At 40.5% G+C, this 27,911-nt stretch overlaps 1 protein-coding gene across 3 annotated transcripts; it reads left to right on the top strand.

The window, feature by feature from the left end:
* The first annotated feature begins 16 nt into the window (after positions 1–16).
* Positions 17–27,899, top strand: LOC138617538 (ligand-dependent corepressor-like). Of its 3 annotated transcripts, XM_069692617.1 has the most exons (8): positions 17–113; positions 9,898–9,963; positions 10,722–10,801; positions 11,104–11,236; positions 11,537–11,854; positions 11,974–12,070; positions 22,204–22,730; positions 27,646–27,899. In XM_069692617.1, exons 1-8 carry the CDS (start codon positions 17–19, stop codon positions 27,786–27,788), a joined length of 1,461 nt encoding a protein of 486 aa, XP_069548718.1. In that variant the 3' UTR covers positions 27,789–27,899. The 3 variants fall into 3 exon arrangements, with proteins under 3 accessions (XP_069548718.1, XP_069548716.1, XP_069548717.1); XM_069692615.1 differs by having other exon boundaries at positions 22,204–27,730; XM_069692616.1 differs by lacking the exons at positions 22,204–22,730; positions 27,646–27,899 and adding an exon at positions 14,167–15,870.
* Positions 27,900–27,911: the final 12 nt, after the last annotated feature.

Raw genomic sequence — 27,911 nt, 5'->3', positions numbered from 1 at the left:
AGAGAAGAGTTACAAAATGGCGAGTCAGTGCAAGCTGCCCCAATGTACAATCGACAGGCGAGGCTTTCGTAAGGAACTTGACTCGTGGCGCCACAAACTCATTCATTGTGTAGGTAAGGATAATGCCCATTACACGGCGCACCATTTTACAGGTTGAATTTCGTTTCCGTGCGCCTTTTATCGGTGTAAATAACCAGCTATTACCGCACTCGCTTTTTTTTTTTTTTTTTTTTTTTTTTTTTTTTTGTCCTCAAACTGTTTCCTTCTCACGGCAGCCAGCCGGAGCAGTTACTCAAATGTTGCTGTTTGTGATCATGTTTCACCACTTCTTGTGCATCTTTGCTGTGTTTTTGTTTGTTTTTGGATCGACCGTAAAGTCTTAGCTGTAGACTTTAGGTATCTACTGGCGTAGCGTTAGTTTGTTTAAAGGGCACCGAGCTTGTTTTAAAGGGAGTGTCTCTGGGCGACGCGTCGGCCAAATGCGACCAGTTTGCTTAAAATGCGCGTTCCCGTGCTGATACTGTATTTTGGTTGGGGGGAGGGCGACGTGCAGAGAAGGTGATGCGTTCACTTAACATTTAGCTTGCTTGCTTTTCTCAAATTGCCACCCGTGGACGCGCATTACTGCAGAGAGGAAGTGACAGAGACCCCACTGGGCCAGTTTCCCTTTTCTTCGGTATATCAATAAACTCCTGTAACGTTCAATTGGCCCTCCTAAAACATGCAGAGGTGGAAGGAGTGCTCAGGTCCTGTGCAAATTCCGCACTGCAAGTTAACGACTTGAATTCAAAACCTTACTCAAGTAAAAGTATGTAAGTATTATCAGCAAAATGCAATGCAGAGTGTGTCCCCGCTGCAAAAGTAGACACTATGCAGTCAATGCTTCTTGTCAGTGTTTAAATGTTATATATGATGTTTTTTGGATTCATTTTCCCATTGAATTAATGTGCATTGTAGTTATTCCAAGGTTGTACTTACTTTAAATACTTGTGTAAATGTACTTGGTTCAATTCAGTCCCTGAAAGCAAGTAATTCGAAAAGCATTTGTTGACTGTGGGGGGGGGAGGAGCGTGAGAGCTGCTGAACTACTACTCTTCTTGCACTATATGGTAAACGTACCCACTTAACATAAACATCTTAGCATGCGTGATGTTATCATTCAGCTCAAAGATTCTCCCAAATACAGCCCCGCCAAGATGCAAACATGGCTGCAGACTCTTAATCTTTTGCAACAACAGCTCAGTTTAGGAGAATTTGAGCACATAAAGTATGTAAGTCAGTCCAAGTACATCTAAAGTTTACCCTCCCTGGTCAGTGGTGCAGTAAATGTGCTACCAAGGACTAATCCTGCAGCTGAACATACTATTTAGCACAAGAAACTCCACATGGATGGCAAAAAGACATAACCTGCCATTTGGTCCGGTCCACACAATGTACTTTTTATTATTATATTTTTTAAAGTAGTTAAAGTAACTATCAAAGACACATTTGTTCTTATATAATCACAGAAGAGTGAAGGTTTTAACAGTGTTCATCTTGAATAGTAGCATAGGACTTGTGAATAGTGCAGTGCAAATCCACAATTCATTTAGTTTTCTTTACAAATGACGTACGAACAGACTGTAGAAGTATTAAATATGTTGGTTGTTTATATTGTTGCCCATGGGCTATGTGAAGTTCCCGGTGATTAGGGATGCATGATACATCATTGGTGTCGGCTGAAAAAGGCTTTAAAAGGAAATAACGGCATCGGCTGATATGACAGGCCAATGAAACGATGCTTCAATTTTGAGTAAATGCTCAATACCATGTTTGTGGTGCGAGGTTGCCCGCGTACCGCGATGTAATCACTTCTTTTGTGTTGTGAACAATATGTCGGCGGTGGGGAGGTTCCAGTGTGAAGTCTCTGAAATGGACAGCAAAGTCGCTGTCAGTTATTTCTGGTAGGGGTATCATCCAAGCCTATGTAAATAGCATGAATCTTATAGTTTTGTGTGAAGGAAAATGAAAATAAATACGGCAGGTCTCGTATAACCTTAACTTTTTTTTTTTTCTTATTTTGCCCAGTAAATATGTACAGTTTGAAAATCCTTGTACTTCATGCCTGCATCTGCCAAGAGGCCATCACTGTAAGAATAGACATATATATATATATATATATATATATATATACACTACAAGAAATACATGACTTTCTCTGCAATTAGGTGGAAAAAGATACGTCTACGTCCATATGTGCATCGACAGTTGGCAAAAAGAGTTGGAAAATACCTGCATAAAAGAAACAATATTATCTACCTGCGATGCGTTTTATGTTTCACTGTCTTAATTATTGTGCACCACGCATAACGGCTAACATTTACAGTAGTTGTGCACTGGTTGACGGAGAGGCTTGACGAAGAGGGAGAGGCCATCTCTAAATCCATGACTTCCGAGCCTTCTCCGTGTGACTCCGTATCGTAGCAACAGCCAGTGTGGATATTTTTCATGATCATGCAAATGAGGAGCAAAGAGTTAGGTGTGAAACAGATGTTCACTTTCAAAAAAGTTTTTCCTTCCTTTTTTTTTTTTTTTTTTTTCCTGATTTAATCATAATGCCTATTTGGGTCATTCTAACCTTTATCTATCTCAGGGACATATGGGAATATTGATGGGAATTATTACAGGGATTGTTTCCTGTATTGATTCCTAAAGGAATATAGCATGTTTTATTAAGGGACTATTTCCATACCACGCACAGCTGCTTGCCTTTTGCTCGATGGGAAAGAACATGTCAACCCAGGGTTGAGCAGGGGTTGGTTGATCATTTATGCAATATAATTTGAATGTTAATGCCGAGACATGAATATATGTAGTGTTTTTCCTTGTGTTTTTTTTTGGCAGAATGGAAGACAGCATTTGAAACGCTGTTTAAATCGCAGGACCCCCTGAATACTGCTTCTCATGCTGTTGATCTCAAAATGTCACATTAAATCAATTCCACTTCAAGTAGCTGCCATGTATGGATCTTATTGAGATGTAGTGTATATCCAAGACATCTAGTATTTGTGTGCACAAAAATAAATATCTTAGGTTTTCCTGTCATTTATGAGTTTTGTGGTGTGGCAGGTTGAAACATTAATTCTTTTGTCTTATTTAGATTATGTTAGATCCTCATTTCATAAAGAGCTGGAGCAGAAAAAACAGGTTCCACAGATCAGCCTGTTGAACGTGACCAGTTTAACAAAAGTTTAGGCCCACAATTATGTTAATTTTTTTGTCATAATAGTCGGCATATGACCACGCAGATGATTATCGGCACTGCCTATTTACATGGTGTCTGTACTGTAAACTATGAGTTTTAACAACAACATTTGTTATTTGTGAGACGATCTAAAACAAAGTTATTCCAGCGAAGAGGCTACAATGCAAGGTGGGATGTGTAAATGTCACTGAAAAGAAAATGGAGAGAGCATAATGGCTTTCTAACTGGTCAGTAGCTGTCGACCCAGGACTGTTCAGTTAGTCAGTTCCCCCTTTATGATTGACAAATGTCCATTGTGTTTGGGCTATAATTGTAAAGCTGCAGAGTACATGACAACAGCATTAGTCTGCCGGTTGTAGAATGGCATATTCTGTCCACGACAACAAGGACATACTTTTGTTTGGCTTTTTGGTGGAGAGGGCTGCACGCCACCACCACCCCGCTGATGCTGAACTGGACATTTTGTCTTTGTGTACTTAATGTGAGCAGTGAAATTGCAGGGCAGAGACAAGCGCAATTGTCCCACAGAACAGCGACAACAATTGTCTGTATCTTTGTCTATACATGTGCTTATGGTCCACCAGCCCCCAGATGCAAACTGTGTGGCTGAAAATGTTTTTTTTTTTTTGTGTGTGTGTGTGTCTGGATTTGGGCAAATTTGGACTGAGACGGCACCAGCTGATATTCGAAAATGCCTGGAATCTCAGTTATTCGTGCATTTGACATGAGTGGGAAGGAGGATTTGCTCAGACAAATAACAAGGAAACATTGACATCAGGCAGATTGTATTCTTTCTAATGTAACTTTGAAATGGCTCATTTCTGCTCCAGCAGGCCCCCTCTGTTTGGCTTTTGGCCTTCACTCCCCTAATTTACAAAAAAAGAGTTGGCTGATTTCGGTTGGCGTTATGCAAGACATGACCAACAGCTTTAATGCCCATCTTTGACTGCGTGGTCATCCGTGTTTGCACTTGGGCATTTGTGTGCACCTTCACCCCCCCCCCACCCCCCAATATTGCCTTGAATCATGTTGGTCCCATATTTGTTATTCAGAGTTGTGCTCTGTGCAGCATTACACCATTTGACTGTCAGTTTGCATCATATCACGTTAAGTATTCATGGAGTGTTTTTTTCCCCCAGTGTAGATGTTGCTCAAAACTGGCCCCTCATTGCCTTCTGTATAGCCTGATCAAACTACTCCATATTGCTTGTAATGACCAAAATCTGCAGAAGCCAAACCAAATGTCAAGCACCGCTTTGCTCATGTCCATGGAATGTCTTGGCTTTATCTGTTGACATACAACAGTTGCTTTTTGTGTGTGTGGATAGCATAGTAGGCAACAGTAAATGTTTTTTTGTTTTTTTTAGATGGTTAGGCCTAAGGCTCAGTTTCTATTGGTGGGCTGACTTGGAATAAAGATAAGTTATGTCTAGCAGCTCAACTAGTTTGCCATCTCTTCAAAATCGTGAAAATGATTCTTTCATGAGCTTTTTTAAAAAAAAAAAAAGTTGTATATAGTCTGTGTGTGTATTTATTTATTCTAAAATAATGATTTTTTTTTTGATTTTTTTTTATCTGTTTTATTTCTTATACCTATTTGTAAAAAAGATTTCACATTGTGTGCACTTTTTGTTTTTTTCTTGCTGCTGTGACGACCAAATTTACCCACTGCGGGATTAACGAAGTCAGTCTTATCTTATCGCAACGTCAGCATTGGTATAATTTTGAAACACGATGCAGTCTTAAAAGAGGAAAGATCTTGATGATCAATTTACCGAGAATGTCCAAAGGCTGTGGCCAAAAATGCCCGTTTTTTTTAAAAAACAAAATTTTGTCAGCAAAGTGAAGCTCCTGTTCTACAAGCTCGTGGTCACTCCTTCTGAGATGGTATGTGTACAGTAGTTAGCGTGGGGGATGGGTTGAGTGGGGGTTGATGCAGCAGAGGGAAGGGTGGGTCATCTGATAGGAAGAGCACTGCGATCTCACATTGAAGGCTTCGTGTTAGCATTTCAGCAGCTTTATAAATGTGCTTTTGTGCCGTGTATGTAGATCATGGCGTGACAAAAAGACACCGAGGGAACTCGTGTTTAAGTTACTCATAATTTCACAGGTGTTTGTGCACTCTGTGTCTTCCTGCTGTAGACCAGAGACACAAGCGTCTTCTTGTTAGAGAGGGTATAATTGTCTTGAACTGGAAAAAACATTTGTGGTTCGTGAGGTGAAACTTTTGGCCTACTTTCTGAATGTTATTGTATAGTAGATAGGCACGACATGGGTAAACGAGAAGTGGGTTGAGGTTACCTCTGCTGGTTACATTTTTGCAGTAAATTGTCCACGTAGCATCTACCGGCACACTTAAACTAGAGATTGATGAATAAATTCAGTTTTGTTTTTGACCAATATTGAATTAAATCCTCATCTATACTAATATTGTTTTGGCTATGGATGTAATCAGACTCTATTTCGGGACCTGGTTGGCATCTACCTTCAAACAACTGGCAAAGAGGCTCATGTATTACAGCATAGTGTCATATAATGACTGAAAATACAGGATTTCTCAGAAAATAGTTGACCAATTGAAACCTTTATAACCAGAGGCCACATAAGAACCCCAAAAGCATTGTTAGATTATGTGGAGGAATTCTCCTTATGAAAATTATATTATGAAAATTCAAATTTCATTGCAAAAGTGGGTATAAAGTATTTGTGAAACCTCCTTCTCTGTGTAGCTGTGAAGCTGTCTACCATCACTTTAGATATGGCACTGGATTCTCTTTAACGGGACGACGGTTTTAAGCAGTGTCAACAGTCATAAAGTGCTTCAAGCAATGACACAAGAACGTTATGTCACATCTTTATATTAATGTAAAACGCGGACTTACGAGTCTTGTTTGAATCACATATTTGTGTCTGTTTAATTTGTCCGAGTATTGCATTTAACACACTGTACTGAACATGTAGTTGCAGTGCGCTGCAAAATGACAAGGGGTCCCCTCATTGATTTTGCGCATGGCCTCATGAAAGAAAATTGACCCTCTGGCTACAATTTCAAACTAAATGTGCCAGGAAAAAGTAGTAGAGAGAGGTTTTTTTTTAGGTTTTTTTTTTTTTTTATCTCGCATAATGTTTCATTCACAGGGACATGCAGCACAGGTTAAGGTTTGGGTTTAGGAAGGATAAGCTGATTCTGGATCTGTGGGATTTCTCTTTCCAAGTACTGTTGGGAAGGGCGTGGGTGTCACACACTCCAAATCGTTCTGTCTCTGATTGGCTGGAGATATAGGTCACAAGAAGGCTAAGGCAGATTTGACCCGAGTTGCTGCTCACCATGAGCGTACATAAGCTCCAGGAAAAGACCTAGAAAGCTTCATGGTCAACGTTTGTGGCTGATATTTAATGGGTGACATTTCTCAAGACACAACACAGTTTCCTCACTATCTGGAAAAAAAAAAAAAAAAAAAGAAGAAGCTTAAGATTAGCTTGCTTTTCTTGGCTATACGTGACTGCTTTTTAAGAAATAGTTTTAAGCTCCATGTTGTTTGTCAAGTCCTGGAAATTATTTGACTTTTATGATTTGAATTTACATGAATTTAAACGGTAGCCAATTCATTCTATCTAGTTGCGTGTCATCTGAATTATGCTGATTCATTTTCCCATCATGTCTCTCGTATCAAACCTGTCTTAAACCTAAATTTAGGCAGAAATGTAAGTGTGTCAGAAAATCTCGCTTGGCCAAGAGGAATCGCTCTTCTCTCAGTAGTTTTCCTGCGTGGAAAACCTTGACAGAAAGCTAGTCATTTACAGAAATGCCCCCCACGAATGGCTTTCTCTGGTGCTCATTGATAATTCTAGTTTTCTCGATTGTCAATTCTCACGTCAAATGCAAGGGTTTTATCTGAAGAAGAATTTGTAAAGAAAAATGATGGCTGAGGAGGGTTTTTTTTTTCTACTTATTAAAATGAGTCTTTTGTACACTTCAAACATGTCTTAATACTCACTGTTGTAGTGTTACGGTAACAACTATGGTGAACTATACACATTTCTTAATAGAGCTCGTAATAGATACACTCACAAGTTAAGGTTTGGTTTGATAAATGATCAAATTAACTGTGTGTGAAGTCTAACTTCAGCAATGTCAGACAAACAGAACCATACTTATTTTTCTCTATTAAAAAGAGGAAAATGTATTTTGAATAATCATCAATAGTTTGTAGTAAAAGAAAAATCTGCTCTCTCCTCCAGAACAAAAATGATTTTCTTTTTCATTTAAGTGTACCTCTGAGAATTAAGCTGTGCCCTCACTCAACTATAAATTGCCCGGAGGAAATCTGCAGCGTGTGTTTGGAGTAAATAAAAATAAAAACGCCAACGAGGGTTTGAAGTAGCAAAATCATTTTTGAATCATCATTCTCCTCACGTAGAGCTAGATGATTGACATGACGCACGCTCCGCTCTAGCTGAAAATATAAATGATATCAAAAAGCAAATGCATTAACAAACCCGGATATATATCTACAGTATATTAACTAATGCGGCTCAACGGCATGTTGTCAAAACAATTAGACACGTTCCCATATTTTTTTTTCTTCCAAAGGATGAATATTTTTGCGCCTCATGAATCGGATATTTCTGCCCTCAATATCTTTTCATTAGTCCTCGTTAAATCTTTATATTATTAGGTGTTCGGCCCAGTGGCACATAGTGCCGGGTTCTTTTTGTCATTATCACTTTGTACCTCTGTACCCTGTGCGTATTGTTGTATCTGGGGGCTATCTGATCACCATACAGCAAATCAGATAAGTGTTACAAGCAGCTCAGTAGTGACCTAATTCCTTCTCCAGCCTAATTAATTGGCGAATATACCTACGGACAGGAAACGCACCTTTTAAAAGCTGAACATTTTATATTGGTATTTCTGCTTCCAAAAGTGCTTATCGTATGGCAGCCGTGGTTAAATGCAGGGCACCCAATTACGGTGACTAGCTGGTGTTTTCATTCTGTTTATTTGGCATTTTAACTTTGGCCATTATTCACGTTTTGAAGTCCTCATTTATGTTTTAAAGCTTACATGACAATTCTTCGCGCTATTAATATTTTATCCTTTTGCACATGTAAGCAGCTTGCTCTTCTAAAATTGCGTTGCTGGTTCCAAAATGGTCTGGTTTCTTGAGTAGAGGCTCTTTTTGCTCTGCTAGTGGTACAGTCAAATATTGCCCTAAAGTCATGGTTCACAATGTGACACATTTCTTTTTTAAATGCCCTAAACTGAATTCCTGAAGAGCAGTTTGATGTCATGGTGCTGCTCTGTCAAACGAAAGTGATGACCTACTTTCCTCCTCATGCCTCTGAAATATTTCAGAAATGGGATTGGATAGCTTCAGCTGAAGTCCTATGCACTAACCCAGAAACAGACTCACGCTGCAGCTATAGGCAAGGATATGCTTCACCCCCCCCTCTCCCCTCTCTCTCTTTATGTTTGGCTGCTGAAAAGTGGGTGGGAATTTGTAGAGAGGCATTTTAACAGATGACAGCTTTTATTGAATCCGCTGTGAGTTTTGGAAGAAGGGAGTGGATGGTAAGGGCTGGTCATTTTCTCACTACTTTCTTAACTCCTCTGTGAAGATGTAGTGTTTCCTGTGATTTGTAGTTGGATGAACAGCTCCCTTAATTTGGCTAATTTAACTTGTGACATTACACGTTTGTACGGGCCTATATGTTTCACATTTTCAGTGCTAATAGTTCATCGGGGTTTTATGTTGCTTTTTAAAAACCGTCTGTCACATCTCGTGTGTTTTATGTTACCTGAATGGTTTGAGTCATTACTTTTGGCCTTTTCGTGGCACATTCGGAACACAGTCCTACTTGGGATCCTGTTCAGCAGACAGATGTTCTCTTTGACCTCTTTAGTGCTTGATTTAACGCGTGTAGTTGTTTTGGATTGGTTATTCTGACCCTGCAGCGGTAAGCAGACTTTGCATATTGTGTTAACGCACTGTTAAGCACGGTCTTGTGCAGCATAACACACTGTATCTTTCAAACAGCTGAGCCTGTAGGATACCACCATCACATTAGTAATGCAGGCAAGTTGTAAGTTGCTTTTATATAAACTGCCAGTCAGTGGATTGTGAAAATTAGTTGGTTTTTTTTGTTTGTATACAAGATACTTTGACATCCTTACCTAGCAGTCTTGTTACTGGCTGTTTCTTTTTTTTTCTTTTTTTCTTTTTTATGTTGCAGTCACTCCCAACTCTGTAGGTGCTTTAGTTGCTTGGCAACAGGAGGATGGAGTGCATGTATTTACAGTTGAAGTAAGAACCTGGGGTGAAAGCTGTTGTGTGTCATAAGAGGCAAAGGGTTACATCGGTTGTCAAGTTGAAATGGAAAAGCAAAGACAAGCCTGGGTGTATGGCTAAGACATTATAACACGAACTCTCAGTGACGTAGTTTTTTTTTTTTTTTTTTCTGCAGTACAGCAAATTATTTTGGCCCTTAAACAGTGATTCATTTTGTGTCTCTGTTCTGCTGCTTTTAGCTTCAGCACTGAGGCTCAGTTAGTACTAAATATGAACAAATGTTCGTTCGAAATGTTTCTGTGTTCGGCTGTGATTACCACTGAGAACCACATATTTACTCAATTTCACGTCTTTTCTCAGGTTTTGAGAGCATTCTCGACAGTCTGTTTGGTCCGGAGCAGGTAGAAAACCTAACATTTTTTAAGGGTAAGTACCTCAGACCATTTTCTATATAATGACAGAGGCCATGAATGTGTCTGTTACATTTTTGTGGTTTCGGTGTAGACTGTTCTGTCTGCTCATTATGACAATACTGCTCCATTGTACCATCTGGTACCCCTGTACATTCACTGAAGACAAGACAGCCCCACTGAATGCAGAAGAGAAGACGGCTTGTGTTCCTATAAAAGTTGGTGTTTTGGATGGCGTGGGGAGGGTGCAAAAGTCGACAGTGCCCTAGAGACATTTCTACAATGTATAATGTTAGTGAGACAATAGAACGCATTATCTGGGGTTGCATTACATTTGCAGTTACATTCTTCAATGGGAGTTGGTGCTGAAAATGTATTTGAGCTGAATTAGTGTATTCCTGATTCAGTCAGCTTCACTAAAACAAATCAGAACGCTTTCATTATGGCTTCATTCATACATTTCTGTCAGAGGTCTTGTCATTGTTGTGTGCAGATGGAAATGGGATTTAAACTGAATATGGGACACTGTTAGTTTCAAAAGGAACCATTTTACTCTAAGTGCAGCGAATCATATGATCGGCGCTTTTTTGATGATGCAGTAGCAGAACCTTGAAACAAAAAGCACTTTGTGCTGGTCAGTCATCTGTTTTTCAACTGTTGAAATTAAAATGTAAAAATACACATTACTTAGTTGCTTAGAACGACTTTTTTTTTTTTTTTTTTTTTTTACTGACGACTGTATTTAATTTCCTGCCATCTGTTTTGTGTCCACAGACTTCGAGCCTATAACAGTGTCTGATTGGTCATTTGATGAAAATTGTCTATTCTGCTGTTTGAGAAGAGACAAAGTAAAAGTAAGTAATCTGGTGCTTAGATTTCCGTTTACTGTAGGTCCAAAAACTGAAAATAGCTGTCTTACTCGATGATTTTACCCAATAGCCTTTACGTTTCCAGTCTGTAAATGTGGCCAAAGAGCATAGGCTGGGAAATAAGGATCAGAGTCCAGAAAAAAGATTTAGGACTGTCCCAGGACCTTTAACTGTTGAAGTGGCATACATGATGAATATCTATTAGAAGTGCATTAAAGGTATAAAATATAAATGAATCCTGTTAAAGTCGAAAGGCCACTGCTCATAACAGTTTTGCAATTTGACAGGAACATTTAATTGGCTTAAAAGACGAGGGGCTTGAAGATACACCCAAACCTCTCCTGGTTAAAGATCAGATCACAATCAGCAGACTAGAGACGCAAGCCGAGGAATTTCTCAATGCGGTCCTCGGCAGAAAAGGTGAGTCTCGATGTCTCAGTAGATGTAGTGCATCAGTATTTTGCTCCGTTATGACACTAATGATCTCAGTACAAGAAAACCTGCCTGCAGACAAGGATGTCAGCCATCGCTTAGTAAGCTTTTCTGTAAATGTTAATGTTCTACGCATTACAGATCCGACAGATTTTGCTCTCAAAATATTCACACTCTTCAAATGCAGTTTCTATGTTTGGTGGCATGTTTACTAATCATAACTTATGACTCAGTGCAGGAATGCAGACTGAACTGTTTTTACCTCCACATTTTTTTCCCCCCGCTCAGATGTGCCAAATTTCTCAGACCCACACATTCCAGTAGTGGCTCGAGAGATTCTTCAGAGAATGATCAAACAGTTTGCTGCCGAATATACCTCAAAAACCAGCTCCCCTCAGGATAGTCGCTCAGTTTCCCAGCCTCACTCTGACGAAAGCCTGCCGGCCGCACCCTTGCTCTCCGGGGCTCCCTCTCCCAGCCCCGCTGCCACTCTGGCTGGGCCAGCACACAACCAGAATCCCGTCCTAAGCAAGCTCCTCATGGCCGACCAGGATGCTCCTCTTGACCTCACCATTAAGAAGCCCCTGGCGGATCCCAGTGAACAAGGTAGCGTAGTACACATGTTTATTCATTACTGAACTCGAGTCTGAATTCAATATTGAAGCTAAAAAGAGTTTTTCCTGCCTTTTTTTTTTTTTTTTTTTTTTTTTTTTTTAAATTAATAGATGGAGTTCTTGATTTATCTATCAAAAAGAATCGCTATAGCAGCAGCCTGTCTGTCCATAGTCCCTGCCTTTCTCCAGCCACATCCACGCTGAAGGGGTAAGAAAAGTTTCTTTGTCCTTAATTCCCCGTCTCTGAGCAGTAATGCCTTTGAGGATTTGTTACATTGCAGTTTAGAACGACCAAAATTAATTTGGAATGAAGTGGTGTTTAGGTTATTTGTAGTGGCATCAATAAGCTGGCATCAGCCGAGGCCTGAAATTTCAGTCTTGAAATTGGAGATCACTTGGCCAGTTGGTGGCTTGATGGAAATGAACAGCAACAAACAGGGTTGTGCTAACAGAATTTTATGATACAAAGAAACATAAAAAAAAAAAAAAAAAACTGCAACAGAGGAAAACATCTTTCATGTGCTTGTACAACTTGATTCTGCTTTTAAAACTCACTCCCGCACATCCTAGAAGATTGCAGTTTGATTGACACTGCTGTTCAACACTTAGGACACTGCAGCTCTTAAATTAGTCCACCTGCTTCCCTCTCATTTTTTTTTTTTTTTTTTTTTTTGTCAGACAAGTTACTGGTATCACCAGCTTGGGACTGAATAAGCAGCATTATGAGCTACTGTAGGTTGACGTTTTCTGTTAGCTTGGCCATGTTTTTGGTGTCTGTTCTCGCTTTCTGGCGACACTGGCAGGCCTGATTGTGATCATAATTTAATGCAGCACTTGCAGTATTGCTAATATTCTTGCATGAAATGCAAGGTGAGTAATCCATAACACCTCTGGTCAGAAAAAAAAAAAAAATCACGTTAAAACCATAGAAATGTAAGCGCTGCCTGTACACTGTTATACAGGTCACATGTAGTTTTAATGTCATGCGTGAACATGATGCCATCTTTTCCTGTAGCCACTGATAACAAGTATGCATTTCCTTTATTGTCATGCACCTAGACCACAAGGCCGTAATTCCAAATTTTAGTTCATTATCTGTAGCCAAATTGCAATTTAATGTAGTTTCAATAAATCAAACATTTGACAAAATATTTTGGTTTATTATTTTATTTTTGAGTTTGGTTCTGTTTTCTTTTCTTTGAAAGCAAACACTCTTCATACTTTTCTACTTATGTGAACTTGAACGCGAATGTAATTGAAATTTGATTGAATTGAATTGAGCACCAGTGGCTTTGCATTCTCCTTTTCTGGTGCTTGGAGAATTGAGAGGATCTATTCTTAACAGAATCGACCCGCCGCTGGTTTTCATCTTACTTTGGATATACAGCACGCACATTGTCCTCAACTTGATGAAAATGAATCAAGTCTATATGGAATTTTAAGGGATATGGTGTAAGGAAGTAGTAAAAACCTGAATTAGGCTAGTGAGTTGTTAGACATTTTTTTATGTGTAACGATTGATTCGGGCATATTTGCTTGGTATCAGGCAATTTTACCCCCAAGAAATGTCCATACAATGACAGCTCTTGGTATTAACCATCAATAATTTGTATAAAAAACAATATTCTGCTATTAAATATTACTATAAAAATAAATAATAAAACAAAAAGTCATCTGACGACCAGTTGCTAATGAATTGTGCATTTTTTTTTGCGACTCGAGTTAGTCAGTTAGGTTTGGAGTTTGATAGTTTGACTCACACAACAACCCTCTGCTGGCTTACTCTTTTATTGCTGCGCTTGTTCAGTGGTAACGTCACACACAAAATGTTAGGATCTTTATTTGCATTCGATAGTTTGTGGCACAGTTATTGTGCCCTGCTTACATGCAAAGCTCCCTTACTGCAGTGACAGATAGTCTCTCCTCCTGGCTGTGCTTTTTGAGCCACAGGAATACTAAGGCTTGTATGTATTCCAATAAGTGCCTTTTTTATTTTTTATTTTTTTTTCCCCCCTTTGCCCTTTGTTTTTCTGTTTTCTTTTTTTTTATGTTGATGCAACATTTGTAAACAATTATCGAAGCAAGCTAATAAAAAAAATTGTCAAACTTGAGCTTTTTTGTTCTTAAAAGCCACACACACATTCACCCAGTCAGTTGTTCTTAAAGATAGTGATGTTACCAAAGCAAGGTCATATAATAAAGGAGTGGCCAACATCCTCCCCTCCCCAACCCATCCTCCTTTAGAAAAGAGAAAAGGGCACTGTGCAAGCTCTGCTTACACCCAATTTCCTTCCATCCAATCAGGCGATCCTTGAGAGCGGACGGACAAGTCGGGCTGTTTATGAAGAGCCTACAGGATGGGAGGAGGAGGGAGAATTTCGGCCACTCCACCTCTTATAAGCCTTCCTCGTCTCTTGCATACTCGCTGCACATCAAAGAGGAGACCGATCTGGAGAGCGACCCAGAGTCACCTCTGAGCCGTAACCACAGCTGCAGCCCCACTGACCTTTTCAAAAATGTGTCTGCTTCCTGGAATTCCAAAACTCGTTTTGGAGCCCTCCTCAAACTCAAAACCAGCAGCGAACCTAGTGAGCACCTTAAAGACATTCCCAAGTTGTTGGAAGCTGCTGGACTTTTTACAAAATCATTTGCCTATGAGAAAGGCAACCTAAAGGAGGCCTGCAGGGACCAAAGCTTTTCCCTTTCTCAGTCATCGTCTTTTGACCTCAAGATTCCTCAGGTGCGAGTTTCGGCCTCAGGAACAGATGTGTCTTGGGATTCCCTCTCCAATGAATATTCAGGTTCACTTTGTGAGAACGGTCTTGGAAAGAAGCTTGTTTCCATTCTACCGAAGCAGATCCAAAAAAAGAGCAGCGGAGGTTTTAAGAGCTCAGGTTCGGAGAAGGAATACTGGCCTTTCCCCACTGACCGCCAAGCCTTGGGGGGAAACTATCGTATGGATTCGGAGTCAGACCTCGGTAATAAGCAGCCAAGGAAGAAACGGGGGAGATATCGACAATACAACACGGAGCTGCTGGAAGAGGCTATTGTGGTGGTGATGGGTGGGAAAATGAGCGTGTCTAAAGCCCAGTCAGTCTATGGCATTCCACACAGCACCCTGGAATACAAAGTGAAAGAGCGTCTGGGAACCTTGAAACATCCCCCCAAAAAGAAAATGAAGCTGATAAGCCAGGTGGATGAACAGGGAGCTTCATCGTCCCCTGAAAGGAAAGAACTCCAAAACTCCCAGCACATTGTTTCTGAGAAAGGAGAGAGTGCATCCGAAGAGAACGGGACTGATTTCCATAATGGAAGCCGCTTGTCAAATGAGTGAAACATCCATAATATACTAACAATGATGTACTTTTTAGCCATTGCGTTTGCCAAACGGTGGTAGTAGTTCTGGTTCTCAGTAAAACCTTAGAAGTTGTATTTATCATTATCTTACCCGTATAATCTTACCCCTCATTTCTGGTCATTAATAGATCAATATGTTTGATGTGACCAACTACCTTAAACACGCAAGTGTCTCCCCATGCATGTGTCTGGAAGGCATGCTCCCTATTTATTGAGAAATTTTTAATATACTATGACATATTGGCTCTATAAACGTTTTCTTCACACACGGGGCCAAAAGACTTTCAAAGGATGTGGTGCCCCTCAGTGTCCTCTCTCAGTACTGGTCATATGTTCTTTGAATATGCAGGCCGTGAAAGTTGTATAAAATATCAACGTGAAGTGTTTATGGAGGACTATGAACGACTCTCACTGTTTTACAAATGCATTTATATGACTGAAATGAACACTGGAGATGTACTAGTATGTCCAAACACAAACACATTTATGAATTCCAAACAATATTATATTTAAAATGTGTATTTATTATTCTCGTCTGTTGGGATAGTATAGTCCGTCATCCTGAATTTCACTCCCCTTTTCAATCACAAGCACTGTCGTCTTTCTTTTTACCCAAATTTTTTTCTGTACGTTTTCTTCTGCTGTGTGATTGGTGTATATATATATACAGTGGGGCAAAAAAGTATTTAGTTAGCCACCAATTATGCAAGTTCTCCCACTTAAAAAGATCAGAGAGGCCTGTAATTTTCATCATAGGTATACCTAAACTATGAGAGACAAAATGAGAAAAAAAAAATCCTGAAAATCACATTGTCTGATTTTTAAAGAATATATTTGCAAATTATGGTGGAAAATAAGTATTTGGTCAATAACAAAACAAAAGTTCATCTCAATACTTTGTTATATACCCTTTGTTGGCAATGACAGAGGTCAAACGTTTTCTGTAAGTCTTCACAAGCTTTTCACACACTGTCGCTGGTATTTTGGCCCATTCCTCCATGCAGATCTCCTCTAGAGCAGTGATGTTTTGGAGCTGTCGCTGGGCAACACGGACTTTCAACTCCCTCCACAGCTTTTCTATGGGGTTGAGATCTGGAGACTGGCTCGGCCACTCCAGGACCTTGAAATGCTTCTTACGAAGCCACTCCTTCGTTGCCCGGGCGGTGTGTTTGTTATCATTGTCATGCTGAAAGACCCAGCCACGTTTCATCTTCAATGCCCTTGCTGATGGAAGGAGGTTTTCACTCAAAATCTCACGATACATGGCCCCATTCATTCTTTCCTTTACACGGATCAGTCGTCCTGGTCCCCTTGCAGAAAAACAGCCCCAAAGCATGATGTTTCCACCCCCATGCTTCACAGTAGGTATGGTGTTCTTTGGATGCAACTCGGCATTCTTTCTCCTCCAAACACGACCAGTTGAGTTTTTACCAAAACGTTCTATTTTGGTTTCATCTGACCATATGACATTCTCCCAATCCTCTTCTGGATCATCCAAATGCTCTCTAGCAAACTTCAGACGGGCCTGGACATGTACTGGCTTAAGCAGGGGGACACGTCTGGCACTGTAGGATTTGAGTCCCTGGCGGCGTAGTGTGTTACTGATGGTAGCCTTTGTTACTTTGGTCCCAGCTCTCTGCAGGTCATTCACTAGGTTCCCCCCGTGTGGTTCTGGGATTTTTGTTCACCGTTCTTGTGATCATTTTGGCCCCACGGGGTGAGATCTTGCGTGGAGCCCCAGATCGAGGGAGATTATCAGTGGTCTTGTACGTCTTCCATTTTCTAATAATTGCTCCCACAGTTGATTTCTTCACACCAAGCTGCTTACCTATTGCAGATTCAGTCTTCCCAGCCTGGTGCAGGTCTACAATTTTGTTTCTGGTGTCCTTTGACAGCTCTTTGGTCTTGGCCATAGTGGAGTTTGGAGTGTGACTGTTTGAGGTTGTGGACAGGTGTCTTTTATACTGATAACAAGTTCAAACAGGTGCCATTAATACAGGTAACGAGTGGAAGACAGAGGAGCCTCTTAAAGAAGAAGTTACAGGTCTGTGAGAGCCAGAAATCTTGCTTGTTTGTAGGTGACCAAATACTTATTTTACCGAGGAATTTACCAATTAATTCATTAAAAATCCTACAATGTGATTTCCTGGATTCTTTCCCCCCATTCTGTCTCTCATAGTTGAAGTGTACCTATGATGAAAATTACAGGCGTCTCTGATCTTTTTAAGTGGGAGAACTTGCACAATTGGTGGCTGACTAAATACTTTTTTGCCCCACTGTATATATATATATATATATATATATTTTTTTTTTCATTGCCGTCACTGCACTCAGGACACAACTTCAGCTGGGAATGCAGTACTTGTCAGTCAAAGATAATGCATCACTGTACACACATCAATATACCTCAGCTACAGATATGCTTAGCGAAATCATTGCCTCACGAGTCACCTCCTTAACGGGTACAGCATACCCAAATAAGCCGTTCGAGGTAACCTTTCAGGATGTCTTGCTGACAAGTGTGCATGTCTTACTCTCAGATGTCAACCTACCTTAAGTAGTTATCGGTAGCATTTCAGGGCCAGTGTCGGCCTTCAGATACTTTAGTTCTGTGTGATAAGGTATTATCTCTGGGAAGCGACACGAAAAAGGTCGAATTTCTTTTTTTGATATTTATTTTTTTTTTTTGGTCAGAATACTGCAGAAACATAGTATTTCTATACATATGTAGACTATACACATTTACATGCCCACTACATGTGATGCAGAATTGTCTCTTTTGGTCTACTTCAGGCCTATTTTGTTGTAGCTTGTAAACACTTGTTAGCCAGCCAAATTAGCTAACCTGGTTACAATCATACCTCAGTACACATCCACCCTATATCTCAAAAGTTACCAAGGCAAAATTTCAATGAAAATTCTGTTTTATCAGTGTGAATTATTAAATGTAAAGCTGCGTTTTAGTAAATAATCGGATCACTTTGTGCAGGTATATATAAACCCAGATGTACTGTAAATACTTTGATTACTGAGGATCATTATAAGTTGATTGCTGGCATCCAAAAGTAGCTTTTCATTGGGTGGGGAAAAAAAAAAAAAAATCAAACAAAAAAATATTCTCATCTTGAAGCCGACCACGCGAGGGTGTGGAGTTGACACTTTCTCTGCCTTGTGACTCGCGTTTTACAACAAGGAGGCTCAGGTCGATACAATTTCCTAAGAATTTGTACCGAGATTGGATAATGTTGCGGTTACGATACATTAAGGCTCACGGTTCAAAACCTTTACAGAAGGCCTTTTCCCCGGCCCCGCTTTCATTGGATTTTTGCCTGGTTTTTGATTCAGCCTTGTCCATTATTTTGCTATATCAGGACACCTCATTGTGCATTATCACATTTACCTCAGGACACTCCAGAATATGGGATCATGGCCCATTATTCTTTCATCAGGTTGACACACAGCTCTAGCAAATCTTGGAAATACTGTTTTTGCAAATATTGCAGCCTTTTAGATGTACAGTGTTGCTTGAACATGGATGTTTTGATAAAAAAAAATTTAAAAAAAAAAAAGCTAAATTTAATGCAGTTAACTCTGATAGTATATTTGCAATGTATTACATAAAAGTGTCTAGATTGTAAACATCTAAAAGGGAGATTTGGTTCAGCAGTAAAATATAGTTTAGGGATGCAAGCACACTTGTATATTTATAACACTAACAGTAGTATAGTGCTTACTAACTAACTTTTTGGGCTTCTCTGTTTGCAGACTGACAGTTATTTCTCTAAATGCATTTTTATTTTTTTATTATTATTTTAATATGGTTTATATAAAAACACAGCGAAGGTGCTTCACTGACACATGCACCACTATGTAAAATATAGGCACGGTCATTAATACAGATATTCTTGTATTGACAATCATCTAACATTACTCAAAAGTCACAATTTGTTTTCTAATGCGTTTTATTTAATACGTTACACAAGTACAATCGCTTTGGGTTTATTGATAGGTAATTTTAGTTTTTGTGCTCCTTACTTTTTGTTGTAGCAAATCTAATGGTTGACTACCTCATCAGGAAAACCCATATCACAGTGTACTGTTCTCATAGCTGTTTTATGTAGCCATTTCTCATGCACATGACACACAGTTTAGTGAAAGATTCATTGAGTAAAGGTGAATATCTTACAGAAAGAGTGGTCATTCATTTGGTATATGACAGCAGAAAGTGTCAAAAGTTCAACCATATGTAAATATTTTAGTACATCCCATGTAATTAACTGCATCCTGCTTTATTTAATGTTATTTCTTGTTTTCTGTTTCTTTCTCTTTGGGGCGGGAGTTGGGGCTCATTCTTGTTTTGTTAATACAAATATTTTTGATGGTCTCCCACTTCAGAGGAACCATTTTGTTCCAAAAGTAGGGCAGAGTTTGACGCCCCGTCCACCCTTTCGCCCTCGGATACCTTCTCAAACTGCTGATATATTTGGAGTTATTTTGTTAATGCAGTATTTATGAATTAATATTGATAAATTTATGATTTTGCGCTCGCTTAAGTAACTATGAATGTAAACCGCTTTAAAAAAAAACTTACTCCTGTAAGTGTTTATAGACATAAATGTATAATGCATAAAATGTATATTTAATGTTCTTACATGACATAGATGTGAAGGGATCAGATTGAAGACGGTCCTACGTTATTCTGACACAGGTTGGGTATCTTTTGCTTCAAAAACATAATATATAAGGACCAAAGTCTTTGTGAAATTGCAAATGATATGGCTCTTCAAATGACTAAAGAGTGTCAATGCCCATAGAAATATGTACAGATTTTTTTTTTATAATTTATTTAACAGTTACTGTATATAAAGGAATGCCACTAGGTGTGTTTTGCATGATTGGACTAAATCACGTGTGTCATTGGGACGTTTGGTTGTATATGGTGAAGTTGATCTTTTAGGATGTTTTATTGAAATCAAATAATGGAGTGTTGAGTCATCAATGTATTACGTAGATTAACTGTGACTCTGAAATATTACTAAACTAGTTCAAAATCTGATTGATGGTTCACTAATGATGTATGATAAAATTTCCTCAAATAGTGATTGCCGGGTTATTTATAACCCTAATGTATAGTATATGAACATTGTGGATGGTTTAACAGATTCACGTTTGTGTGCTTGTGAAATATTGTGGCGCCGAGTTGTGATTTGGGTTGCTTGTTGGATTAGGTTTTATTTACTGGAAGAAAAAGGCATGTACTTTATGTCAGTTCCTAACTGCAAATGCTAAGTAAAACAGAAAGCGAAACCCTCAGGGATGAAACATTTACCACTCGTTATTCAGGTACTCCACTTACTGCTTAGACTTTGCAGGTAGGGATATGAAGTTAACGAACCTAGCAAACAAAATAAATGGTCAGGCTGTAGTTGCAGCAAATGTTATTTTTTTAATCTCTTAAAGTTTATTTTTAAATCTCTAAAAGTCACAATCGAGATATTTTGGCATGCTGTACAACTCATTTTCTGTTTAGAGCCCACAAAAAGACTTTTTTTTTTTTTAAATTAATTTATACTGTTACACGATGAATGTCAATATAACCTCAGTGCAGGTAAGCTGTTGACCAATAGGATATTTAATTAACACGTTTCTTTCCAGGTCAGTGCCTCAAACAGCATGTATTTAATTTGAAAAAGGAAAAAACCTGCTTAATGTAACCTCACGGCACTGCATTTCAACAACTCTCAATACTCTTCTCGCCTGCTGTACAAAAAAAAAAATCCACATTGAAGTTACCCGCTTGATCTTTGATCTATTTGCTACTTTTCTGTACTGCTAGAAATGAAGAATCGAGGGGATAATAGCAAACATAGCATTAGTTACTGCACTCTTTGTTGTAGCTCAAAGATGCAAAAATTAACAGAGTTAAGCTTTACAATGAGTACACAAAAATGTTTAGACTTATTAGAGGAATGGTATTTGGCAATGCGATGTTATTTCAAGTTGTATATAAGTATAATATTGCTTTGTAGTTATCAGACTTTTAATCAGATTTTAGTCAACAGAGTATCGGATCCGTTTATGACTCCGTGTTTATCTTGCAGTTGCAAGTATATACTGAGCAAAGTCTTTTCATTAGTCAACATAGCTTTGTGATGCGTCACCTCAGGAATTTGTCTGTTTGTTTTATTTTTGCGGGATAGCTTGGGGAAAACTTTTTTTTTAACGAAGAGAAAAATCTTTTCATAGTCAGAAATATATTTTTTTGGCATGATGTGACGATATAAATGTTGCAAAGGTATAAGATGATCCTGTAATAGACTTACCATACTGACATGACTTCAGCTAAAAATACAGAGATGCCCCCCTCCTCCGCAGGCACAACAAAAACCTCATAGGTATTAGAAAAACTAATGTTGGATATCTTTTAGTCATGCTCGATTTTCCTCTGGCTTTTCTTCTGGTTAATTTGGCCTAAATTGTTGAGCACTTGTATCTAAATGTCACTCGTTGCACTAAAGTTATGAAAAATTTATAAAACTGGTGTACTCAATATTTGCCCCTAGTGTATTTGCTATTTCAAGTGACAAGTATGTGTTTGACATGTTTTAATCAATGTGGGCTACCATAACTAAATGTCTTATGCATGTATCATTTTTTTTTCTTGATGTAAACAAAAAAAAACTAAAAATAAGAAACTGTGCAAAGAAGAAAACTGTAGTACCTGTAATGTAATTGCTCAAGTTCACTGGATGAATGATTCACTTTTAAAAATCACTTATTCTTTTAATAAATTCGCAATGATCAACATTGTTTAATTCGTGAATTATTTCACACAAACATTTTAGCTCCCGAACATTTTTATGGTACGAGATATATGGGGACATTTTTTCCCAGTTAAATGCCAATCAATAATATGAACCAATGTCGTTTCTTCTTGATACGCAATGACAATTAACAATTCTTTTGTTCTTCTTTTCCCTTTAGTGAATGTCCAGACCTCCGTGTTACAAAGACAAAAGACCTGCAATCCACCTCTACTCTGGAACAGTTCATGGCCAAACTCTGTCCCCACCATCAGAGACAGATAGTAGACGCAATAGGTTTTCTACAGACGGAGGTCAAAGCACTTGCGTCCGCCAAGAAGCAAAAAGCCTCTGTCACCACTTCCGGCATCCAGGGAACCGCATGTTCCACTGCAAAATCCAGTGCAGTCACCCCAGAGAAATCCCGCCCTGAGCTAAGATTTCCCAGTGAATCCACTCCCAAGTCAGAAGTCCAGGATATGTCCTACTCTACCCCAAGCATTTGTGGAGTGAGAAAAATTGAAGAGAACGCCGTGTCGCTGAAAACATCCATTACTGCTAGCCCGGCTTTGGATCTTCGCAGCACCGTGTCGGGGAGCAACCAGCCTTTAGCTACTCCCACTGCTAGTCCATTGGATGCAGAGAACAATCGTCACGGTGATCATGCACCTCTTAAGATGAAAATCATGACGAGCAAAGCTGCTGCTGGTAAGAAGTTGTCATGTGTGCTCAACGCCTCTTTTTCTCCTCAGTCAGACTCTTTGGAGTACAGACAGGGAAACTCAAATTCATCCAACAGAACAGAGACTCATAGTGCTAGACTCAGCTCCTCTGTGAAAAGACACCATCAGGCTATTCACACACATCAAGCGAGGCAGAGAGAGACTCTCGGGCATGCCAAAGATGCACCATCAAAACTGTTTCCACTCCACATGACTATTCCTTCAGACTCTGCACGGACTGCCAGGAAGACCGCCAGGGTATCCTCTGATCATCGTAACAGGGACTCTGATTGTAGGGGAATGGCTGACCCCGATCTCGGCCACTGTGACATTGTTTTTATTGACAAACCAATTACAGAGTGTTTTAAGGAACAACAACGCAGCATGCTCCCACGCCGCAATGCCAGAAAAAGTACCAGAGGACATATGTATTCGGATGAAATCTGGGAGTTAAAAACGGTTCGCACATTGGCTGGGAGGGGCCACTGTCCCAATCCAATGCCGGAGCTGATCACATTGGTTACCCCGAAACAAATACTTTCAAAGCCTGAAGGTGTACCACCCATGGACATGCCTTTCGTTGGCGCATGCAGGGAAACAAGGAATCAACCAATGCCCACGGATGAGTCAAATGAGCGTGTCATACCAGAAACGGGAGATGTAGTCGAGGCCGCAGCCAGTAAAGTAGATGTCATAGTTGAAACTAGTCAGACAGATCAGTGTCAGAGCAAAGGGCAGTCTGGTCCTCCATCTCCATTAATGTGCCCAACAGAGAACGATGAAACTGTTGTGAACACAGTTGTGAAACAGGATGCGATAGCAGATTCAGGGGTAACAACAGAAAGTAAAGAAAGTGTTGTTCAGGCTCCATTTGAAACGGTAAAAGACAATGAGCCTGAGCCCCAAGGCGATGTACAGGAAAGTACAGAGCAAATACTGGCAGGAACAGTAGTGGAGCCATTAGAAGATATTACCGTAGAAGAAGCTGAGCCCCAGCTGTCATCAGATGAGCTGCAGAACAGTGAGCCTGGTCTCCAGCAGAATAGAACCGCAACACCAGTAAATCAGGTTGAGGAAGAAACGGAGGAAGATAAAAGGGAGGCGAAGCATGACGAGCAACCTCAGGAACTTCAACCGGAGACACAGATACAACATGACGACGTTGAAATGACAGAAAATGCCCAAACTACAGGTTCTTCAGAGGAGGGGATGGTAGAAGAGACGGAAATGAAAACATCTGTAGCAGTAGACGGAGTTCTGCCACTGGAGACGGGAGAAGATCATGATAATGACTATGATGTGTCCTCAAAGACACTTGATGCACTATTGAAGGAACTCCCGCCTTGGCGTAGGAAAAAGGGTTCCACAATTTTGGTGCCAAAGCGGTTGAGACAAATGGAAACAACAATAGTGGGTTATGTTAATGGTAGACCCATATCGGCCTCTGATAGAAATCTGCGTCGTAGAGGAGGTTGCAACACCACATCACCTGTTAAAAGTCCAGTAAAATCTAGTCATGATGTACCCAACAATAGTTTCCTTGATTCAACCCTTGAAAACAACAATTTTGAGATACCTGTACCTGAAACACACATACCTGTAAAATCGAGTGAGACTACTCCTGTGATTCAGCAGGTGACAGAACCAACTTCTGACGAACCATCAAGCCCAATATCGAAATTTCCCTCGAGGACTAAACAAATCAAGAAACAAATGAGAGTTCCAAGACATCAGGATAATTTGCCTGTGCTCTCTGATCAGCCTGTTGATCATCCGAGTACCGAGTTGAAACGGCAACTTAGATCGGGCAGCCAGAAGCCACCTGGAACTCCTGAATCACTGCTCGCTTCAAGTGCTGTCACTTCAATTTCATCTCCACAACCTACTGCTCCCCTTGATCTTCCATCTACACAGAAGCTACCCTCCCACCCGGTTCCTTCTCCACTTCCTGTTTCTACATTTGAACAGTCCCAACAGAACACAGTCCCCGAAACTGTGGAATTAAGCAATGAAAATACTCTGCCAGTAGAGGCAACCTCTGACGAAATACAGAAAAACAAAGTACAAAGAAGATTGGAGGCCAAACAGAAATTAAGATCTGCCAAGGTTGTAGCAGACGATGGTAAGAATGAGAAACGGCAACTTGGCGATGGGGTAACAAGTTCATTAGAAAATGCAAGTCCTGTTAAGAGTGAAACGCAAACACAGATTATGCCATTCAAAAGTAAACGAGTCCTCCGAAAGGAGGCAGAAGGAAGCGGCGTTGCTCTTTTGCAGAAGCCAAATGTAGCGTCTTTAGAAGAGAGGCCTGCAAGTGCCGATGACGGCAGTTCTTCTGCCTCAGACAGACCTACGAGAATGCCATTAAGGAGTGAGAGCAGTAAGGCTGAATTTTCCCACCAGTCTGTGGACAACAAAAAATTAGCTTTGAGATCACAAAGATCCGTGGCACCTTCTACCAGCGTTCTTGCTGTAGCTGCGAGACAGAACGATGTGCCTTCCCCCATTAGAATTAAGCCAGAACGAATAACAAAAGCTCAGGCGAGGCCCCCTCCAGCGTCTGTTGCCTCTTTGCCCCACAGCTCGCACACCCCGATGATTACACCAAGACACCAGACCCCAAAACAAACGGCGAACAAATTCTATGAGACTCTGACTGGAGAAGAAAGCCAACACCTAATTACAAATCTGAACGTGAAGTATGACAAAATGCAAAAAGGTTGGGTACAACTGGACAAAGAGGGTCAGCCAGCAACAAAATACAAAAACAAAGCAGACCGACAGGCAGCTATATGGAAAAGTAAACGCAGGGCACGGAAACCAAAGTCATTGGAGCACCAGAAATACTCACCAGTCCAAATGCTTTTCATGAAAGGGTTTAATCTCACCAATATTTGTCGCTGGTTCCTTGAATCAACAGAAACGAAGTCCCTCGTCATTGTCAAGAAGGTGAATACGCGTCTTCCGTCAGAAACTCAGCTGTGCTTCCACAGCTCGTCGAGTGCGTCAGGGACCTCTCAGGGCGTATTTCCAAGCCTACAGGCAGAGCGCTTAAAGAAACATCTGAAAAAGTTTGCCATCGCCTCTCCCGTAAAAAGTAACCCCAAGAGTCAGAAGCTGATTGCTAAAGCACTGGAGCAAGAGGCAAACGCAGTCAAAGGCAAGGAGAGAGGAGAACCTCCCAGTACTACTCAGACTTTGACTCACTCGTACTCCTCTGCCAAAGCCAGCGCACATGTAGCCGAATCCCAGAAATCCTCTGGAAAATCAAAGAATCCGGCCAGTGCGAGGATCCTGAGGAAATATTCGAATATCCGAGAGAAGATGCAGGTTCAGCAAACCACCGTGAGACTGAAAGAGGCCTCGAAAATCTTAAAAACCAACAACATGAAAAGATTGGCGACCGCAAAGTCTGCTGCCAAGTCAAATCTGAAACCAGCCTTAAAGGCGCGGAAGTCGGCCACCCCCGTCAGCAAACAAATGAAAGAGTCTGCAGCGAAACTTGGAAGGAGGAAAATATTGGCAGGGAAAAAATCAACAAAGCATGCTGTTCAAGGGAGGCCAGTCAAGGCTCAGAGCAGCAACAGAGCTTCAAGAGATAGAACTAAAAAAGAACTGCCAAAGAGATGCTCTCAACGACTAGGGTCCCCTAAAACATCTGAACATAACCCGGGCGACGCATCTAAAAGCAAGGTCGACGGTAAGAAGCACGTCGAAGCAGAAAGAGCAGAGGCGGAAAAGCTTCCGGTGAACAAAGCGTGTCCGGCAAAACTCCAAACAAAGGAATCGTCAGAAAGTACGAACGCTGAAGTCAAAGGCGGCGCAAGCGTCCCGCAGCAGAGCGTGGACGTCAAGGTTCCCACCTCACCCGACCAGGTACTGACGAGATCCCAGAGGAAAATGGAGACGGCAGTCCCTTCGAGTGGGAGCCCGAGTCACGCTTCAAAGAGGGCAAGCAAGTCCACGGCAACAAAAACGGCATCTCCCAAATCAGTCAAGAAAGCTAATGAACCGGCAGTGAAGAGAAGTGGGGCGTTGAAGCCGCCGGCAAAGAGACGTCAGGCGGCCTCGTTACCGCGCGGTGCGACAAAATCGGCATCCAAGAGAGCTCAGGAGCGCCCAGCAAAGCGCACCAGGACGTCACTCTCAAAATAAAATGGACCTGCAGGGAGAGATCGTCTTTATTTAGAGGATTTTTTTTTTTTTTTTTGGGGGGGGGGATTTCTTTTATCTGGAATATTCTCAGAAGGACCAAATGTATCTATTTTGTACTCTCACCGAACTCTAAAGAGGATACATTTTTTTTTTCCGTTGGCGAATATGTGAGGAAGGTTTGGAACAGATTTTGAATTCATTTATGCTTTTGTAAAGCTTCGGTGTGGAAATACGAATGTGACGAATGATTTGCTTAACATTTTTGTTCCGGTGTTAAGGGAGTACGGACGAGTCCCACTTGATGTCTGGCAGTAGTAGTTGCTGTGTGGCTTTCTGTTTCAGCACTCTACGACACGGCTGGAGATAACAAGAGCCTATCGAGCCTCATTTTAAAAGGTCGGATAACAAACATCAAGCTCAGATGCCGTTATCAAGGCGACGTTAAATTCATTCATCGTCCTCCTGTGTTTTTTTTGTTGTTGTTGTTTTTGTTTGTTTGTTTCGCCAAGTTTGTGTAGAATTGTTTTAGATGATAGGATGCACTGCATTTACTGTTCACAGAGCTTGATATGAGAAGGGAGTTTTGAATACGATTTTTACCTACAGCAAGTAGGCAGTTTGTATCTCCAGCCTGTCTTCCAATCACAACATTGTGAATATGTGACTGTTGTGACCAGGTGCCTTATTTATAAAATGTAATGTTATAGAATGTTGTCGCTAAATGTGAAAAACTTCCTGTCCTCTAGTTAAACGGCTTCGAATCCCCGGAGAGGCGGTCAACATTCATGTGCTTTCACGGAGTGCGCGCAAACTTGTTTTCGTTCCACGGCGCGTGCCTCGTGCTTCATCTGCAAATCCACATGTTGACCGAGGCACTCGGACTTTCTAACCCGCTCCTACCCGGCAGGTTTATTTTTCTGTCCTTTTTTTCCCCACACCATTCAGATATCATTATTGCTATTATAGTTGTATTAGATGTTAAGATCTAAATTGTTAAAAACAGTCAGCCGTG

This window comes from Brachyistius frenatus, unplaced genomic scaffold, assembly GCF_029030835.1.
Source record: "Brachyistius frenatus isolate BFR_SWC_R1_liver_20210118 unplaced genomic scaffold, ASM2903083v1 Contig_13, whole genome shotgun sequence".
NCBI classification, from domain to species: Eukaryota; Metazoa; Chordata; class Actinopteri; family Embiotocidae; genus Brachyistius; species Brachyistius frenatus.
This window is presented reverse-complemented; position numbering and strand designations above follow the sequence as displayed.

Coding starts and splice junctions, on each gene's coding strand:
- LOC138617538 (XM_069692615.1), top strand. CDS start 17: ATGGCGAGTCAGTGCAAGCTGCCCCAATGTACAATCGACAGGCGAGGC. Junction 11,855..11,973: donor GGCGGATCCCAGTGAACAAG/GTAGCGTAGTAC, acceptor TTAAATTAATAG/ATGGAGTTCTTGATTTATCT. Junction 12,071..22,203: donor GCCACATCCACGCTGAAGGG/GTAAGAAAAGTT, acceptor TTTTCCCTTTAG/TGAATGTCCAGACCTCCGTG.